Here is a 19,667-nt window from a genome sequence, read left to right on the forward strand (position 1 = left end):
ACATACGTGACTCTGGTGAAGAAATTTCAACACAGGGATGCTTCCAAGAGTCCACGGAAATACACAGCGGGTATACAGGGGGCTTTTTTCCCCCTTCTTCCAATATAAGTAAGTTAATTACATCAACCAAAACCCATGGAACTAACCACCTAATAAACTTGCGTGGGTAAAGAGTGCTTCCGCAACTCTACCTCTTCCAAACAGATCTAAATCTGGCTACATGAATTATTATGTATCATTGTGTACACATAGACCAGGGAGAATTTTCAAGCCTGTAGTCTGACTCTGTTTCCCCACACTCGGACTGTAGGCTGAGGATACAACTTGTATTTTGTGGTTCTCTCTCTCACTCTTTGGTCCTGAAGTCTGACAGTGAGGATCACCATGATTACTCATTTAAAAGCAAAAATAATAAACACTGCCAGATTTGTTACTCCCACACTTGTTTTTAAAAAGTTCAATAAAACAAGCGCCTGGCTGGCTCAGGGGTTAAAAAGCTTCTGCCTTCAGCTCAGGTCATGGTCCCAGGGTCCTGGGATCGAGCCCCTCATCTGGCTCTCTGCTCCACAGGGAGCCTGCTCCCATCCCTGCCAATCTCTCTGCCTGCCTCTGCCTACTTGTGATCGGTCTGTCAAATAAATAAATAAAATCTTAAAAAAAGAAAGTTCAATATAAGGCCTTGAGAATTAGGACGGACTTATAACACAAAGAATGATTTTTATACTCTCAAATAGATGATTCAGATAGTTATTTAGGTAGTGCAGATTTTTTTTTTTAAATTGCTTTGTTGTAAATTATCACACAGTTATGACAAACCTAAGAGCTTAGGTTCCCTAGGAGCTGCTAACGTAGAGTTTAACCCTGAATTAATGGGAAAGATATTGTTACTTAATGAGATAATGTCACTAAGAGTAACTGAAAGTTCTTGGAACACAGACGGACACTATGTAAATGTAAGTATTAGTATTATCGTTCTCCATCAGAAAATCTATTTAAAGGGTTACTGTGCCTACTGGATAGAATTTTCTTAACACTTTCATCTCTGAGGATTTAAAAAAAAATCCTTAAGCCTATTTTAATAAAGTTTTCATGTTTGACATATTTGCCTGACTTCTTACTACTAGTAAAAAATAATTTAAAAGGTATAAAAATTTTTTTAAGGGGAGAGGTTCTTGACATCCTATTTAATACTTCATTTTACTATTTAAGTAAAGAAGACAGAAAAAATACACACCATGATTCTGCCTAGATTTCCTTCTGCAGAGTTAATCGTGAGCAGGAGGCAGATTGGAAGGAAAGGTTTGCTGTTGCTTATTTAAACAGTTCAGTGTGGAACACTCCCCAGACACAAACGAGGACTCGTGTCTGCACTAAAGTGTTTTTGTAGCTGGAGACTGATAGTGAGACAGTTCCACCAAGAGACTGGGTTGGGGGGGGGATCAGTCGCTCTACGCAGTCAGTTTGGTTTATCTTTTTTTTTTTTTTTAAAGATTTTATTTATTTGTCAGAGAGAGAGGAGAGCGAGCGAGCACAGGCAGACAGAATGGCAGGCAGAGGCAGAGGGAGAAGCAGGCTCCCCGCCAAGCAAGGAGCCCGATGTGGGACTCGATCCCAGGACGCTGGGATCATGACCTGAGCCGAAGGCAGCCGCTTAACCAACTGAGCCACCCAGGTGTCCCTGGTTTATCTTTTTTTAAACTGACACTTCTTCCTGGCTGGCAACATACAGACAAAAGGCATCTCTACGACATTCTTGAAAAACTGAAAAATGACGGGAGCATAGAACTCCCTCCTCTTTCAAAATGAGGACACCAGGTTTTATTGCTGCATTATGACCAAAAGGAAATGTAATTTTAATTGGGATTCTCCTTAGATTTCCTTTTGTAGAGTTCACTCAGGAACAGGAGGCAACTTGTCACCTCTCCAATATTTTGTTCATTCTTAATTACTGTGCTCACAAATGGTCAATTTCATTTCCCAAATAAAAAGAGGAAAATGACAGAGAGTTGTAGGATGCTAGAAGAAGTAGCCTGACTGAGTCAGCTGGAGTCCTGGGACGTGCATAGGGCCTTCTGATGAGCCAGAATATTCCACGGGACTAGCCAGCCCCAATATGTGCCCACCACAGGACACTACCCGAAGCAACTTTTGTGCTACTGGAAGTACAGTTCTAATGAAACTGGGGACACTTGGATTTTGCATAGCTCCCTATTATTTATAAAACACATAAAGTGGGTACTTTGATATAGTTCTTACCACAATCCTGAAAGAGAAAATCAGGCAGGATTTTCTTATTTAAGTGATGGTTCAGAGAGGCTAAGAACCTGCCCTACCAGACAATGAAAACATATAACTGGGCATTTCCCTTTTTGCTTTGACTGCTAGGGAGCTCAGATCTAAATTTAATATCTGAAAATAGTGACTGTACCTGTTTCATCTTTGTCCAGTCCTGTTTAAAGGAGGTGAGATGCTTTATCTTTTTTTGTGACATTTTTATAAGACTAACTAAAGGTTCGATAAATTACAATTGAAAAATCAAGTAATCTGCTCAAAATCTTTCAGCCACAGATAGAACGAGGGTTAGACACCAGACTGGTTACAACTAAAGAGGTTTAAATAATTCTAAATAGGGCATCGTGGAAATTCAGAGCATAACAACCTTGAAAAACATATAAATAGTAGACTCCATGTTCCCAACAGTATTTCCCTTCCTACTAGTGTACTAACACCATCAGTCATAGAAGTGTAAGAACCCAGCCTTAGCAAATCTTAGCTGGGAGACCTGGTTTAGTAAAGGAAGAGAGGAGGAAAGGAAAAGGAAACACTAAATAATTTTAATATGAGATTCTCTTTAAAGTACTATATATAAGAAAGAGAGGCACAGAAACCCCTTTGGGCATGGATAAGGATATAGCCACATTAGAAGAGATGGTTGTAAACAAACGGCAAGTTTAAAAAAATGCATTGGCAGAAAAAGAAAAGGAATACACCAGATGCAGGTTTCCCAAATTGGGAATTTTGTTTTTCCATGAAAAAACTCCAGCCCTGTTAATTGACGTGTTTTATTTTGGCTTAACTACAGAGGGGGCTGGTGTAACACAGATTAATCGTCTGCCTCCCAGGAGCCCATTTCCTGTCTCTAATTAATTCTAGTGCGTCTTCAGTCGTGATTAAAAAAAAAAGCATTCTGGTAAGTCACAATATAAAGAAGCATTTAATCCCTAGATGTATTTTTAAAAATGTGAATTTTAGAACCTCAGTCCACGCTTGTTAAATCGGAAATGCGAACGTGAAGGGCCACCATCAGACTCCTCCTCTCCCTCCATTCCGAGGAGCCCAGAGAGCAGCTGAATTTCCCCCCCAAAACCTTTGGCTTGATCGGAATAGATAAAGCCAAGCACACCTCTTTCCTTGACGGGATGAACCCCTTTTTAGGAGACAGTTCCAGAAAAATCGGTAATATTTAAATGTTCTAGAGAAAACAGGACCTTGCTGTGCAAAACAGTAGTAAACTGAGTTTTACGAGTTTCTATCACAAGCATATAAAATGCTTTACTGAAACGACCACTGAACTGGAAAAACTCAGGAAAAATTACCCTGAATTCCATGTGAACACTCATAAATCTACCCCCCACTCCTTCTCTCTCTCCCCAAAGCACAGTCTGCAGAAAATCCATGTCCGACATCAGTTTTCCTCTCGCTTTCATGGCAACTCACAAGACCACGTGCAGCCCGGCAAGCGTGCACTGAAAACTCTCCCTTTGTGAAGCTCTTGTTAGCAGCAGACCGTTACTGTATAGGCAGAGTCCAGGCTATCAGACAGGATCTCAGAACAAAGCTGGCCGTTGCACGGATACACCGCTCATTAATCCCAAAGGAAAAAAGAAAGTAAAACTGGGAAATGCAACATGAAGAAAAGCTCTGCGGGATAGCCTAAGAAGATGATTTTGCAATTTTGGATCATTTCACACACAAAAGCAGACGCTTGAACAGAATCATTTACAGGCTGGGTTAAGATCCGTCGTCGACGCTTGCTTTAATATTTTGGTTGTATCTAAAACCAGGTAATACCTACCTGCGACAAGCCCAAATGCACAGAAGCTGTTTCCGATATATACATGATTTTGCCATCAGATGCTACCACGAAAACAAATCCATCCAAAGTCTGTAAAAGAGAGTGCCAAGGTTAAGAGGTGATAGTTACACAGTAGAGTGAAACCTCGTAATTGTACTGTCACTGAGGTAGAGGAATGTATCCCATATTATTATCCGTACATACTTGTCCATACAAGACCAGCCCAGGGCCCTAAAAAGGGTTCCAGGTTATAACACTGAAGGTTTAATTCCTGGGGCCAGGCTCTCAAATGCTTTTAAAGAACTTTAAAAACAATCTTACATCCACATCACAAAAATCACGCAAAACACTGGAGAACTCCTAACGTGCTCAGTTTAAATGCAGTAGTTTTATTGTTTAGGGTTATTTTAGCACTTAGCGCAAATCCGGAGTTCTATGGTACTTAGGGGGAAACCCACCACTATATAGACCATTTTATGTCATATTTGGCAGTCCTTTATACCACCAGGACATATACTTTATTTGCCACAATTTTCTAGTTACCCCCTAAGTACCATTTGAATAATAAATTCCAAACACTACCACTCCCCTGAAAATAAACTACCCGGTTATTTTTAACAGACTATGTCTACAGAATTAACTACTTAGAATTTGCAAGAGATCAAATAACTTTTGCAAAATTCGAGGAGAAAAAGTATCAATTTCTGAAAAATTAAAACTACCTAAATGATATTGCTTAAGTTGGCTAGCCCTCAAAAAAATAAAGTAAAATTTTAAGAGCTAATTAAGACAAATAAAAGGGTAATGATTATATTTATATGTGGCAAGGATGAAAAAGGCTAAATTATTTTTGAAAAAGGAAACTACATTTTTATTTACCCTTTCATATTTTAGATCCAGAACCAAAGAAAAGCAATAAAGTTGGTGAGCGGTCCATACACCCCACAACGCTGCCCCCATAAAAAATATTCCAAATTAATTTCTGGCCACAAATTCTATTTTTACAACATGTAATTGAAACCAGATTACCTTCGGTTTTTCTAAATCTGCCCCCTCTTTGGAGGGGGGCCTACAAAGAATGTAGTAGAAGTGAAACTTGAAAGATATCCTTACATTCTGTGTCTCAAATACAGTTTAACCTACACGGACATTGGAATCAACTTCTTGATTTTAAGCCTTACTTTCTCCTGTCTAACTCAGCTGTAAAGTATTTTCCCAACTAAATTCCGTTTCAGAAATATAAACTATACAGCAATTTCTACAGTTATAAACGTTTTGGCCTATTTTACACCCTTGCTCAACTCCGAAATCGTTAAAGAGATACATTTATTGAAACGGTATCTGACAGCCATGCGGGAGAAAAAGAAAAAAAAAATCATAATTAAATTCTGAGAGTTGCCAGCAGTAGCCAAAAAAATAATGTCCTTAATGGAAAATTTGGGGTATGTCTTCATAGCTTCAAATGACCTGATTCGCTTGAAGGTATATTAACAGTAAACACGCCCCTCGGCACAACATTCCAGAGTTAGAGAAATGGACGGTGGAGGAACCCAGGCGTGATGACTATGCCCTCCAGGTTTTCACTCACTTGTCCCTGATGTTAGTGTCACTTTTAGCCTGCAGGAGCATCAAGCCAGCGAAATACGGCGGCGGCGGCGCTCGGAGCTGGGAGTGAGCAAGGGCGTGAGCGCAGGGCGCGGGAAGGACTCCAAGAGCGCCATTTCCCCGCCTGGCCACCACATCGCTTGCTTTATGCTGTAAAAGCTTCAGGTTTCAAATATTCCCCGGGATCTTCTCGTGCCCCGAGCATGCATTAAAAAAAAAAAAAAAAAAATCATACTAGACATTTGGGGAAAGGGCTTTTGAAAAGATCCGCTTTTTTCGAAATGCGGTGCTCTTGGCTGACTGGCTGACCCAAGCCACGGCGTACTGCCGCCAACATTTTTTTTTTCCTTTTAAAGAAAACACAAACTAGAAGGAGGAAATGCAAAAGAGCTCTTGGTAAGCATTTTTCGATGGCAGAGACAAATGACGGGCGGGGGGAATGAATCGGGCCGTTGATGAGGCTCTGTAAAGGGCATTTGAAAGATTCGGAGACAAGAGGCGTCGCGGTCCCCTCCTAGCGCCAGCCGCGGACTTGGAAAGGGTCGGCCGTGCGCACGCCTTGCCGGCCAGCGCCGCACACCCTGCGGGGAAAACCCCAGGCCACGAGCGGTTTACCGATGGAGGGCTAAATGGCTCCGAGCTGAGGGCGGCTGCTGACCACAAACCAAGCAAGGGGTCCCTCCCTGAGCCAGGTGACCCCGGAGGCCGCACCAGGTCCTGACCTGGAGCTCTCGAGAACTGGAGGACTTGGGTTGAACCACGCTCCAGCACTTGCTGTGTGACCTCAGGCAAGGTGCTTAAGCTCTCTGTGCCTCAATTTCCTCCTTTGAGACAATGGAGCTCAAAACAGAACCTACTCTAGGTGGATGATGACGCACCCGGATTCAAGAAGATTTAAAACAGAATCTGATCAGTAGTAAGTTCTCAGTAAATGCTAACTTAATATTCTGTTACGGGTACCATTTTACATCTCTTTTATTGCATCCCCTCCAAACATGCACAATTGTCAAAGGCTTTAGGACTGCCGCACTCTGGCTCAGAGCACCCAGATCACTTCCTCTTTGGCTCAAGCGCCTGGCACAGCGTCTGGCACAGAGCAAGCGCTCCATAAAAGTTTGCTAAAGGAATAAGGTTGGAAAGAACGGCGCGCCCACGGGCGCCCTTAGGCCTAGGTCTCGTGAGCTGGAGAGTACTAGGGCTGGGACGCGGTGAGATGCGGGGTCAGGGTGGGGCTGACCGGAGGTTACTGTGGTTGGACTGAGTCCACCCCAGTCCCGACCTCCAGAGAGCATGCATGGACAGAGGGTGGGGGAGGTAGCCAATTGCCTCGAGGTCCAGAAGCTGTCTCTCGCCTTGACGACTTCTGCAGCCTGATGGTGGCCTCGAGATCCACCCGGGGGTCCTTGGGGAAGGACGTGGAGATTGGGAGGGCGGAGTCAGAAGGGGGCCCCCACCCGGCGCGGATCAGCGCCTCAGGCGGTGGCTGCGCTCCGCCCCCCCTCCCCGGGCAAAGGAGGCTTTACCTGAAGCAAGTGCGATCCCAGCTCCTTGGCGACGCTGTCCAGGGGCCCGGCGCGGCTTGGCTGTCCCCACGCGTCTCCTAAACCTGGGGAATAAAGCAAATCGGTAAACCGCAGCGCCGATCGAGAGGCCCCCACGCGCGCCGTGGCCGGCTGGAATCCGAGCGTCGCCCCTGCCGTCCCCTGGGCCCCGCAGGCCGCCGTCTGTGTTCTTGCCATTGCCCCTTTGCCCTGGATTAAAGAGAAAAAAAGGCCAGAGGAGATGTTCCCGCCGAGGCCTTGGGTCCCAGCGCCCCCAGCTCGCCGGGCCCATAGCTCCCGTGGGTCGCCCACGTGCTCACGGCTCTGAAATTGCCGTTTTATTTGAAATGCCATAAAGTAATCTAATCTGCTTTGAGATCGGCCATCCTCGAAACCAAACGGGGATATCGATTTGACCTGTAAATATTTCCCCAAGGACCCTCCCTCACTCCCTCCCTTCACTGTGTCGCCGGCAACTGCATTTTCCTAAAGACAGGTCCAGGCGAAAAGCCCTAGCCGGCCAGGAGGCAGCTTTTCTAGCATTAAAAAAAAAAAAAAAAAAAAAAGTTTTGTTTTGTTTTTAAACCTCACATAACCCCTCGGGACCCCGCAGCCCTCGCAGGCGCCTCGCAACGCGTTACCTGCCGCCTTCCGGAGAGCGAGCTCCAAACGCACCCAAGGCCTGGTGGGGGATGGGCCGAAGGCGGTGGGAGTCTTGTAGGTCAGGATAACTGAAAGGGATCTGCTGCCACATAATTAGGGTTCCCCAGTTCTTAACTCCCCCCCACCTCCTTCTCCCCCCCCCCACTTCCCTGAAGGTCACAAGTGTTTCAGGAGGCACACCAGCGGAATGGTGGCTCTGCTCAGAGAAGCCTCCTCCCGTGTTCCCGACTCAACTGCTGTGACCCCAGAAACCCCAGGCTTTCTCTGCATATTCAGAAGAAAGCAGGAAAGCCAGGCAAGGGTTCAGTACTAAGTGCCGGGTGGGAGAACCCTCAGCAGCAACCATCCAGTTAGAGCCACCAACCAGGAGCGAGGTGGAAAAGGCTGGGGATTCCTGTCCTCAGCCTGCCATTGCCTCCAGCGGAGAAGGTGGCCCCAGGCTCCAGGCCCACTCATGCACCGTCCACCCCGCCCCGTGGCTGCGACCCCTGCGGGGTGAGCTGTGGGTCCCACTGCAGGTAAGTCGATTGGTTCTCCTCTCTTTCGCCCAGAACTTCACCGCAAGACCAGCCCCAGCCCGCTGCGCCTGGGGAGTGCTGGTGGCGAAGCCAGAGCAGGACGGGTGGGCGGGATGGGGAACCTCCACTAATATCAGCGAATTTGGGGACCATTCCCCAGACCACAAAACTCCCCAAAGAGGGCTGCGGCGAGTGGGTGGCCTGGAAAGGCGCTGCTTGGACACTCTGGGTCTCCCTCTGCTGTCTTCGCAGGTATCTGGAATCTGGGCTTCTGGAGGCTTCCACCCCAAGAACGAAGGAGCTGCCTGGCCCCAGAGGACCTGGGGGCCCAGCCCACCTCTCCCCCGCCCCAAGACGTTTTGGAGATCATTCCTTGCAAACTCTGTTCAACAAAAAAAAGGGATGACCTTTAATTTCTCCTCCTAAACTGTAGGAATTAGGAGCTTATCCTTATCCATAAGGAAGTGACTAAATTCCACATATCCTGATTCCCCAAACACCATCGCAGCCCCTCAGCCACCACTATGTGAACAGAGGTGTCTTCTTAATCCCAGTTAATCACTGTCTGCCCAATTTCACTTCCAAGGATGACCACCGTGACCATAGTAGGGCACCACTGGCTCTCACCAGCAGGTCTTCCCCGGGCCCCCATATGGGCAGGATGGCTTGGTGGGGTCAATGTTTACTCCATTAAGGGGAAATGGAAAGAACCAAAATTTTAAAACCCTGGGACTTGAATGAAAAAAGAATTTAATAAAGACCCAGGAATCCTGATTTCCAAAAATGGACCACCGTGCCCTGTCCTCTACCCAACTCCTGGGTCCTTCCCCTGGTTTGCATCACACTAGCCTTGCCTGGCTCAGTGGGAAAAGTGAACTTGGCCTCCCAGATTAGGCTTTCTTGCAGTGTCCACAGCCAGGTGACCTGGGGAAGTCTGTACCTCTGGGAAGGGTCAGACCCAAACCAGGCTTGCCCTGCCCAGCTCTCCCAAAAGCCTTGTGGAAGAAGGCTCTGGCCTTACATGCAAAATTGCACTGAGTACACAGGACAATTTTTCATATAAATCAAATACCTGGATACGTCAAGAGAGCCTGTTCTCTTATATCACTGTAATTTTTCCTATAATGTCCTGACACCTCTGCTTTGCCGGTAAATCTTTGGTCCGAATCCCCCTTCTGGACCTAGCCTGAAGTGGCGGCGGTCACAGCCAGGTTTCCCTTCAGTCATCTGGTCCCCGTGCCATCTCAGCCCAGGCAAGGTGCCATCAGCACTTGTATTAGAAAGTGGGTGAGACCTTTACACTCCGCCCATAAAAATCTACTTTGGGCTGAACGCAGAGACAAAATAAGGTAAGGTTTGTAACTAGAACCAAAAATCAGTCTTGGTACGTGTAAAGCCATAGATATCCCCCCAAAAGTGAGGCGCTGGGCATGAGACCCATATCTGGGCTTAACAAAGGGCTTTATTTGTTTGAGAAATGAGAGAGACAGGTGAGGCTGAGCTAAGCTCTTCCAAGCTCATCTGTGGCCTCACCAGATCCTGGGAGTGCCCATCCTCCAATGACTGTGGGGGGCGCAGCCGGATGGCGGATGGCCAGAAGCACCCCAAACCTGGCCTGCATTCCCCTACCAAAAGGTTTGCTATCCCAGTTGCCCTACATGTGTCAGCAGGGAAATCCACTGGGCACTCCCTGCTACTGGGAATCTAGATGGCCAGGTCCTGGGGGAGGAGGTCAGCCAGTGGGTCAGAAGAGAAAGGGAGCCAGGAATCCTCTTTCCCCCATTTGTGGGTACCCGCACCTTAGCATGCAAACTTGACTACTTGGCTGACTGGCTGACTGGTTTAAACTTTACCAGGCTCTCCCGCCACAGAAGCTGTCTAAACGTGGTCCTTCCTCGCTGGGTGCTCAGTCAGTCAGTCAAAAAACAGCTGTTGCGTACCTGCTGTCCAGCCCCAGAGAAAGGGTCTGGAGTTTGATAAGAACTCCTGAGATGGACAGCAGTTTCTGGAACGCAGCCTTGGGTATCTGACATGGTGACAAGAACACTCCTCAGAGGGATCTTCTGAAAACTAAACGGGGTTAATAGGGGATCTTCTAACCCTGCCACCACCTGTCCATGGAAAAATTGGATTTGAGATTGAGAAAAATCCAAAATCCAGGAAGGACATTTCTGGATCCCCCAGGGGACACAGGGGTATCTCACTTCCTTCTGCCCCCACTCCCCAGCTGGGCCAGTCTGGCTGGTCGGATCTCCAGCAAGTGCCCTGACCTCTAACATTTATTTCTCGACTCTAAAGTGAGGGAGGATATTGTAGGATTAAACGCACGAAACCAGAGGGTGCTGAGCAAAGCGCTGGGTCCCCTGGGAGGCAGCGGTGCGGCCACCACATTGGTCCAGCCTTCTCTGGCCTTCCCACTCCTTCCCTGCCTCCAGCCCTCTCCTCCCACTCCCGTCCCCCAAATTACTAGGCCCTTGCGGGGGAAGGAAGCGTGTTATCGGGGAGTGTGGCCTCTTGAAAATCGTGGGCCGTCTGAGGACACAAGGTCACACTGGCTGACCGCAGACTACTCCAAAGTCGAGAGGGCTGCGCGCAGGGCTGAGGCGGGGACTACCGGCGGCTGCTCGGCTTCTCTACCGCGACACCCCCCACGCCAGGGCAAGGGCGCGGGCGCGGGTTGCCGGTCGCCCCGCGGGTGTTTGCAACCCGGTTTCCGGAGCATTACCAGCCGCGGGGCGGCCGGCTCAGGGGCTCGGCCCGGGGCTACGGGACATAGCGCGCCCGGGCGAGGTTGTAACGCTGGAGCCGGGGGCCGTCCTGCCGCCTCCCACCCTGGGGGAGCCCGTAGCTGGCGCCCCTTCCTCGCCCGACTGCAGGGCCCCGTACACGGTCACGGTTCTGGGGCTCCTCCGAGCACTTCAGCGTCGGGCCTCGGAATGCTTCGTTCTGTCCGGGGTCCCCGAGAAGCCCGGCCTTTGGGCCTTTTCCCAAAGCCACGCACAGCGGGCCCGGAGCGGGGTGTGAAGCGGGGTCGTGGGGACGCCCCAAGAAGGCCTCGCCGGGCCCGCGGGGCGGGGAAGGGAGGGGGCTTCCAGCCTGGCCTCGCCTGGCCGCTGGCCAGAGTACGTGCTCAGACAACAGACGCAAGGCCCGGGCCCCCAGCGCCTAACGCCCAGTCCTCGGGGGTTGGGACGGAGGCCCGGCCGCGGCCCGCACGGAGGACCGCGGGGGGGGGCCGGCGCCGCCCGGAGCTGCTTTCCGCCCGCGCCTCCGAGCGCCCCGGCCGCGGCCCGGGATCTGGCCGCCCGGGGCTGAATCCGCGGCTCGAGCGCGCTCTGGTTCCCGCCTCAATGTCCAGGGCCCCCGCCCTGCACCCCGGAGTTCCCTTCGCCGCTGCCCACAGCTCACAGCTTCCTGCTCGGGGACTGGGAGCTCTCCCAATGTGGCTGTCAAGCGTCACATTATTCAAAAAAATAAGTTCGCTTGTTTTCTTTTTAAAATCTACATGATTTCGGGCTTCGGTAGAGAAAGGGCTCGGATCTGTTTAGGTTAAGGGCGGTTTTCTTCTCACCGGACCCTCTAAATCAAAGCGTTTCCATCCGGGACAACAATTTCTAGCTGTCTGCCTGGCTCTAAACCCAGACCAATTCCACCGCTGGAATGATTCCGGCCTCAACCCCCAGTATTTTTGTGTGAGCCTGACAGTGTTGCACTCCCTTCCCCTGTTCTCCCTCCCTCCCCACCTGTCCGGAGTTTTCAGGTCTGGGAAAGGAAGGGGAGGGGCTGTGTTCTGGGGGGAGGGGAGTCAGCCTCAGTTTCCAGCTCCATTCCTCAGCTGGACCACAGGCCAGTCCCTCCTGTCAGCTGTTTGCATGCAAGGGTCCAAAAGGGACACCACCCCCCACCCCACTGCTGGGGGTCAAATCCGAATCCAGAGTCCTGGCTCCTAGGAAGAAGACTAAGCAACCGGATGGGCCTTGGAGTTCTTGGGGCTCTGACTCCGGCGTCCTGAGGCCCTGAGTACATCACCTGAGGGAGAAACTCGTCCTGCGTCCTGCTTGGCCCGTCACCATGCAGCTATGGCCAGAGAGCGGCAGCGCCCTCCCACCCTGAGCCTCTGTGCTTCCAAAGAGCCCCCTCTCCTGAAGGGAAGGCCACAGCGCAAAGAGGGCAGGCAAATCGTGGCCCTGGCCCTTCCCTGAGCCCTGAGTGCCGCAGGCCTTCCCAGCCACCAGTGAACGCACTGAGTTTTCAATTCTGAGTACACTTCCAAAGCCAGCCTGTCCTCTTCCCTGTCTACCTCCCATTTTTTAGCTATTAAGGGGAGCAGAAAATAGCAGACTTCCAACTGCACACGGTGAGTCCCAGAGGTGCACAGAGACAGGGCGCCCTGCCATCTAAGCCATGTCTGGCTCCAGAAACAGCGTGCACTCCCAGGACAAAGTGAGTTTAGTAAGAACACCTTCGATTTCCACCTTCACTGCCTGGTTCCTCACACTTATTTCCAGGAAACTTGCACAGGCATGGAGTTCTTAATGGGCCCATTTTGCAGACAAGGAGCAGGAGGTCTAGGTGGGGCAGCTTAATGGAGCAGAACCTTGAACAGGCTGTGTAAGTTGTCAGCACCCCCAAGCTTGCAGTCTGACCTCCATGGGGAGCGTCCACCTTGGCCTCTTTCTGCCCCTGTGTGGGACTCCTCCGAGCTCCTCTATCTTTCCTCTGGCCCAGGTGGTCTCAGGATGAAAGGAGCCATGGCCAGTGGCCTCCCCGCGCAGCGACTGCTTGCTCTTGCCCTTGCTGTGGGACCCTGGAAAAGGCCCATCCTTCTCTGGCCTCAATTTCCTCTGGGCCGGAGGCTTAGTCCGCGATGCCTGTGGTTCCTTCCGACTGTGCTACTCATTTTCTGGCCCCCGAAGTCCTAACTTGGCCTCTAGACCCTTCTAAACCCGCGCATCCCTCTTGCTCTGTGACTATGGATCAGCGAGACCAAGCTCGAGATACCCGTTTCACTCGGCATCTCTCAGTCCGCAGCCGAGAGTTGGAGCAGATCCGGGAGGTCCCACCGCCACGCAAGCCTGTGTTGGCCCTAAACCTCCCGGATGCTGACGCCCAGATCCCCGCGGCTCCCCCAGGCCCTATTCCATTCCCCCGGTGCACACCCAGAGGCTAAATCAATTACAGCTCAGCTTCCGCACACCGCCTTTTGCGGAGCTACCGGAATGGTGAGCCAGTTACTTTGCATAATTGAGGTCTCTCTAAACGCCTCTTTCTCCGCCTAGGCACCCAGCTTTACAACTCTGCGCCCCGGACTGACTTGAGGGGAGCAGTGCCGCCACCCAGAGCTGCAGGCCCCAGGCCTCTGAATGAAATGAGGAGTCCTGGGCCCCCTACTCCACCCTGAGTTCCAACAGTGATAGTCACCCCCAGGAGGCGTACAGGCCACCCCTCAACCAGACCACTACCCAACAAAGCACAAGGGCCTGATGATAGAGTCCTGGACCACCTCTGCAAGCCCACCTCTGCAAAGGGCGCAGGGCCAAGTAATTCTGGGCTCAAAGGCTTTGGAGACTCATTTCTCAGAGTTAGGGCACCCAGCTCCAATTTTTAAAACCTGCCCTATACCCAACACTTCCCAATTTTTAGCAGGCTTTCCTGGAAATTCTCTAAACAATAAATGGCTTACAATTAGCCCTCTTTCCCCAAGGCCTCCCTTTCTAATTTCTGGCTTACTGGAAATCATTGGTAACAAATCATTTACTATCCCAATTCTGGCTTCTAATGTGTTTATTTCCAGTGGGGATGTGAGAGGAGGCCAGGGTCCTGTCCTGGTTCCCCACCTGCTTGTGGCATGCAAATTAAGAAACAACTCACTTTGGGGAGAGGGAAGAAAATAGATAAAATTTTAAAAGAAAGAAAGAAAAACAAAAACCGGCTCACCACCACTCCTTCCCGACTGGGAAGGAGACTCAGCTCTCATAAAAGCCAATTCTCTTCTAATTTTAATTTTCTACTTCTCTGGCAAAGGGGTCACCCTTAGGCACACTAATAGTGACCATCTGCTTGGTAACTTCCAGTAGGAGGGGCTGGAGTGGGACATGGCTTTATACTGGGGTTGGAAGAGGAAAGAAGGGGTACGGGGCTGGGTTGGAGGTTCAGGTCCCAGGCTCCTGCACCAGAGAGGAATGCGCTGGAGGCTGCATGGCCCAGCTGGGAGGCAAAGGCTAAGCTAGGCTACCAGTTGCTTCTGGGAGGGGGCCCCCCTAAATTCTCTGGCCAGCTGAGATGCAGGGCTGCAGGGCAAGCAGCGTAACTGGCCCTCCTCCACCCAGGAGAGGCAGTGTGAAACGCAGCTCCAACCCGGAGCCAATTACTTCTAACAGGCTTAAGAAGCAACCAACGCAAAGGTCAAGCTTACTGACTTCTGGTGGATGGCCTGACCAGGCACCGCCTTAATGGAGGCACCCTGCATCCAAAGGACACCTGTCCCTACAGTGTAGCCACTGTCTGGTGTCCTGCAGATGAAGTTGTTTCTACTCTCCACACGGCTCCAGTGGCTCTGCGGCCCAGAAGCCTTGGAGTGCCCAGCAGGCCCCCACTCACAGCGTCCCAGCCCCAGCCGAGTGTCAGAATCTCGAGGGCCAGGCTGCGGCCACCCTGGCTGGGGACAGACGCTGAAAGGCGATCAGTTCAGAAACACCCGGACACCAAAGGGAGCTCTGCGGTGACCAGGCGTCCACAGCCCCGTTGCTCAGAAGTGCCCAGCCTGGCAGCCACGGTTCTCTGCAGGCCATGTGCTAGCAGGGAATGCTGGCCAGCACGCCATTACTTACCACCGCAGTGTGCGGGACCCATGGATCCTGGTGACCCTTGCTCCCCGTGGCACCTGCCCCTCTGGTTTATAATTCCGATCAGGAAAAGAAGACTGTGCTCTGGCCAGCCCGCCTGCCATTTTCGTACTAGTCCTTTCTCCTGCAAGGTTTCTGCTCCCCTACTTTCGGTCTCTCCTACCCTGACCTGCCCCGCCCCGCCCAGCCCCAAGAGAGCAAAGAAGAGTCAGGCGGAGAGGCCCAAATCTGAGCCCCCAGCCCCAAAGGGCCTTCAGGGCCTGGGCCTCCTCATGCACTCCACTCTCTCCCAGGCCAGGAGCAGCAAGCCCGTCTCACTTCTGGCTGGGGGGCACACGCGTCCCTTCCGCAGAAAAAAAGATAGGAATGAAAGAAGGTAAAAATAAAAGGGGAGTTAAAGAAATGAAGAAAGAAAAAGAAAAGGAAAGCAAAGGAAAGAGAAAGGAAACAAGAGAAAAGAAAAGAGGGAGGGAAACCAGAACAGAGCAGCATGATCACAAAACAATTCCTGATTCGCTGGGTCCACACTTGGGCCAGAACACGGTCTAGTCCCCACGGCGCCAAGACCCTTCCTCCTCTCTCCAACGGGAGCCGAAGCTCCCGGCGCGGCCTCCCCAAGACGCCCCTGCACTGGCGCTTCAATCCAGCTCCAGCTCCCCGCTTGGGCCGAGGCTCTCGGCCGCCCACCTGCGGCCTCACCTTCGGGGAAGACGGCCCGCATCTTCAAGTAGCTGGTGGTGAGTCGGATGATAGACGCCTTGTCCAGCTGCGAGGTGATGGCCGACGGCAGCGGGAGCAGCTTGGCCAGCTCATAAAACTCGCCATTTTCCTTCTCCCTCCTGGTCTTCGCCGCATTCTTGGACTTCTCCTTCATCGCGCCTCGGCTCCGGGCATATTAGACCCGGCTGTGCTCCAGGCCCGCGGAGCCCCGCTGCGGCTGCAGCGGCGGGGATGGGGAAGGGAACTCCGGGGGCCAAGTGAGTCGGGGGCACCGCCCGGGGCAGGTGCGCGGGGAGGCCCGGGGCACCGAGTAGCTTTTCCGCAGCCGCCGGGCCCCGGAGCTCGGCGCGACCCGGCGGCGCCGCTGCGCGCTCTGCCCGCCGCCCCGGGCGCAGGCTCCTCCGGGCTGTGCTGTCCCGCGGTGCCAAGAGCCCGACTTTCCGCTCGCTTCTGCTCACTCTTCCCTTCTCCCTCCCGGCTCTCGCGTCTCGGCTTTCCTTAGGAAGCGGAGAGGAGCCAGCGAGGAGGCAGCGGTGCCGCTTAGTCCTTGACGGAGTGTTCGTACCCACTGCCGCGAGGCCCCTGCGGGCTGGAGGGCGGCATGGGCGGCGGCCGCGGAGCCATGGAGCGGAGGGGAGCGGAGGGGAGCTGGGGCGGAGGCGGCTGGGGCCGGGCCCGGGCGCGCTCTCCTGCCCTCCCTGGCGGCTCCCTTTGCCTGGAGACGCGGCGCCCGAAGCCCGCGATCTGTCGCGAGTCGCAGCAGCTCCGCGGTCCACGTGCGACCGAGCCGCGTTTGTTTATGGCGGACCCGCCTTCGGGCGGAGCACTCGGCCTCCGCGGCCCAGGGAGGGGGGGCAGGGGGGAGGGACCGTGGCGGGGGCGGGGGTGGCGAATCTCGCCTCCCGACCCCGCCGCGGCCGGGGAGTCGCAGGCGCGCCTCCGCGTCGCGGCCTCCAGGGATTCTCCCAGGAGAGGCCCGCGCGCTCCCGGCCTCGAGGAAGTCTCGGTAAGTGCACACCGCGCGCCCTGGGGACCGGCTCCCGCCAGCGGGTCGCGGGACCTGGGCGCTAGGACGGGCGGTGGGGAGGAGCGGGGGAGGGACGGAAGGAAGGGAGGGATGCCCAAGCCTCCGGGTGGCTCCCGGACAAGTCCCCGGCGCGCGCGGCCGAAAGGAGGCGGCTTGACCCGCCGGCATGTGCCATTCCGGGGAGGACTCAGTCCTCCGAGCCTCGCGCGGATCCCGCGCCCTTCCTTCCCCACTTTGCAGGTCCGAGGGCAGAAAGGGGGTAGGCCCGAAGGGAAGACTCCCTCCCTCAGGAAAGGGCGGGAGAGAGCCTCTGCCCCTTTTGCCCCTCCGGCCCTTTCCCACCTCGAAACAGCGGAGCTGAAGAAGATCGGCGCCTTCGCGGAGGGGCTGCAGGCCGCGGGGATACGCGGGCCGGACGAAAGGAGGGGGCCGGGGAGCCAAGCCAAGAGACCAGGCCTCGCCCAGGGCGTTGGCGGGCACAGGGTACAACAGTCCCCTCTCCCGCAGCCGGATCGGTGCTGCCGGAATTGCGGGGAATCGCGGCTGGGGCGGGTTCTTCAGGGCCGGGGGTGGCCGAGCGGGAGTAATGGAGTGAGCCTTGGTAGGGCCCGAGGAGGTGGGCCAGGAAGCAGTTGGAGTAGGAAGGCGCACTTGGGGACACAGCCATAGGGCGTCCTGGTGCTTTTCCCTCGGGTCCACACTGGGCCGCGAGTCCTCATACCCACTCTCACGCCACCCTCGGGACGGCTCTCCTCCAATCCCCGACGGTCGCACCGACTCTCACCCTCGTAGCAGTTGGAAAACTACGGCCACCGTGCGGACGCGCGCGCTAGGAGGACGCTGGCTTCCTCCGCGCGTGGGGTCAGAGGGCAGCTGTGGTGGACTCAGGGCACGGGGTCTTGCAGGTACCTCGGCCGAGTGGCACAGACTGTACGACTGTGGCGCGCCCGATTTTGAGGTTGGCTCGGGGAGGAGGAGAGAAGCGGGGGCTGCGGTGCTCCGCTCTAGAATCTCCGTTTCAGCGGCCCCGTCTTTCCCTCTCAGTCGGATGCGAGCCTGCTGTTCCGCGCTCTGGCAGACCCGGGACCCGCCTCCTTCCCTCACGCCTGGGGGGCCGAGAAATGGACCACGAATTCTGCTGCGGGCGCTCCTGACCTTTTCGGGGATCCCTTTGAAGGGGACAAGTTCGACAGCGTTGGAGGCGTCTTAGTTCCCTTGGTGGGCGAGACCGTGTGCGCAGACTCCGGCTTAACCACGAGCCGGCAGCCCCGCGCCCAGCGGAACCCACAGAGGTGGCCTTGGCTCCCGGGGCTGGCGCTCCGAAATCAACGAGCAGCGCGAGTTTCGGAGTTGGTGGCCCCCCCGCCGCCCCCATGCCGAGCGCAGCACTTTCCCTTGGGGTTTTGGATCTAGGAGCACTTTCCTGTTTCCTGCGGTGCGTTCAGAAGGGTCTGGACAGCGCGCGAGAGGTGAGGGTACGCAGTACCCAAACGCAGGGCGCGGGGCCCGCTTCCCTGCCCGGAATCTCGCGCCTGACTCCGCAGACAGTTGTCGTCTCCAGGATACCCGGAGAAGGGGCTCCAAGAAGAAGGGAATGCGGGCTGGGCCCCGCCGCGGGCTGCGAAGGCTGCCTGTGAGTGTGCTCCGGCATTTTCCTGGCTTCGGGAGGATTTAACGCTTCCCTCACCCCCACGATTTCCGATCCTCAATTATGGACCCTAGAGAATTCCTCCTATGCTTGAAAGGGATTACTCAGAGCGCAGAAACATGGCTAAGTGGAAGTGGGAGAGACCCAACAAGTGAGAAGAACAGAAACTTTTCTTAAACCAAATTTCCCGGGTTTTCCGGGAAAGAGTATTTGAGATCTCATGATCTCATCTTCACCGCCGCTGCTCTCGCATCAGCCGGACCGGTCTGAGTCGCGGGGTTCGAGAGGTGGCATGAGGGAGCGTTTGAAGACTCGTAGAATTGTGGGTGTGGGACACTTCCAACCCCAGAGTCTGCCTCAGCAGACGCCAAAACGGGCACTGTATATCTCCCAACACGTTCATTCAAGAGAGACACACACACGCAGACCAGTACGGGTCTGGGCTCCCTCGGCCGCCCCCATCATCGAAAGTTCCCAAAGCACTTGGACGCAGACCTCGAGGTTTCCTGGGTGGTAAGGACAGTGACTTCTGCATGGAATAGTGAAAGAAGAACGCTCCCCTCCCCCGTGCGTTCCTGGTTAGGTCTGTTCCAGAGCTCTTTCTATCGGAAGGAAATCCTCGGACCTCTATAGGGACACCCACAGGCGCTGTGTAATGTGGGAAAAGCATTAATCGTGCTTATTAGAGTGATCAAGGGCGTCAGCGGTGGCCGCTGGTTGGGACACCTGCTGCGTGTCCCTTTCTCAGGGCTCTTTGTGCAGAGAGGACTTCCAGGTCTATGCTTTGGGGCTACCTCCCAGTGCCTCCCCCAGAGCACAGAGACGAGCCTGCAGGGGAGAAGTATAGCAGCCACGAAAGACCCTGAAGTCGGGGCATCACCCAAAAACAGTAGTTCCCCTGCTGACCTAGAAGGAGCCTGCAGAATCTAGAATGAAGGGAAGCTGGGGGCAGGAAGAGGGCTGTGGGAAGAACTGGGGGGGCCGACACATTGAGGTCAGCAGGCTTGGGGAGGACGGCCTGTTCA

The 19,667-nt window shown here is 53.6% G+C and overlaps 1 protein-coding gene across 1 annotated transcript in view; it reads right to left on the minus strand.

The window, feature by feature from the left end:
* The window catches only part of SIM2 (SIM bHLH transcription factor 2), a 53,170-nt gene extending 36,390 nt beyond the window's left edge, over window positions 1-16,780 (minus strand). The window contains exons 1-3 of the mRNA XM_047720030.1: window positions 15,947-16,780; window positions 7,204-7,286; window positions 4,076-4,165 (exon numbers count right to left, since the gene is read on the minus strand). Coding sequence (XP_047575986.1) covers window positions 4,076-4,165; window positions 7,204-7,286; window positions 15,947-16,121 — 348 coding nt within the window. The 5' untranslated portion in view covers window positions 16,122-16,780. The remainder of the gene's footprint in view (window positions 1-4,075; window positions 4,166-7,203; window positions 7,287-15,946) is intronic.
* Window positions 16,781-19,667: the final 2,887 nt, after the last annotated feature.

This window comes from Lutra lutra, chromosome 1 (assembly GCF_902655055.1).
Source record: "Lutra lutra chromosome 1, mLutLut1.2, whole genome shotgun sequence".
NCBI lineage: Eukaryota > Metazoa > Chordata > Mammalia > Carnivora > Mustelidae > Lutra > Lutra lutra.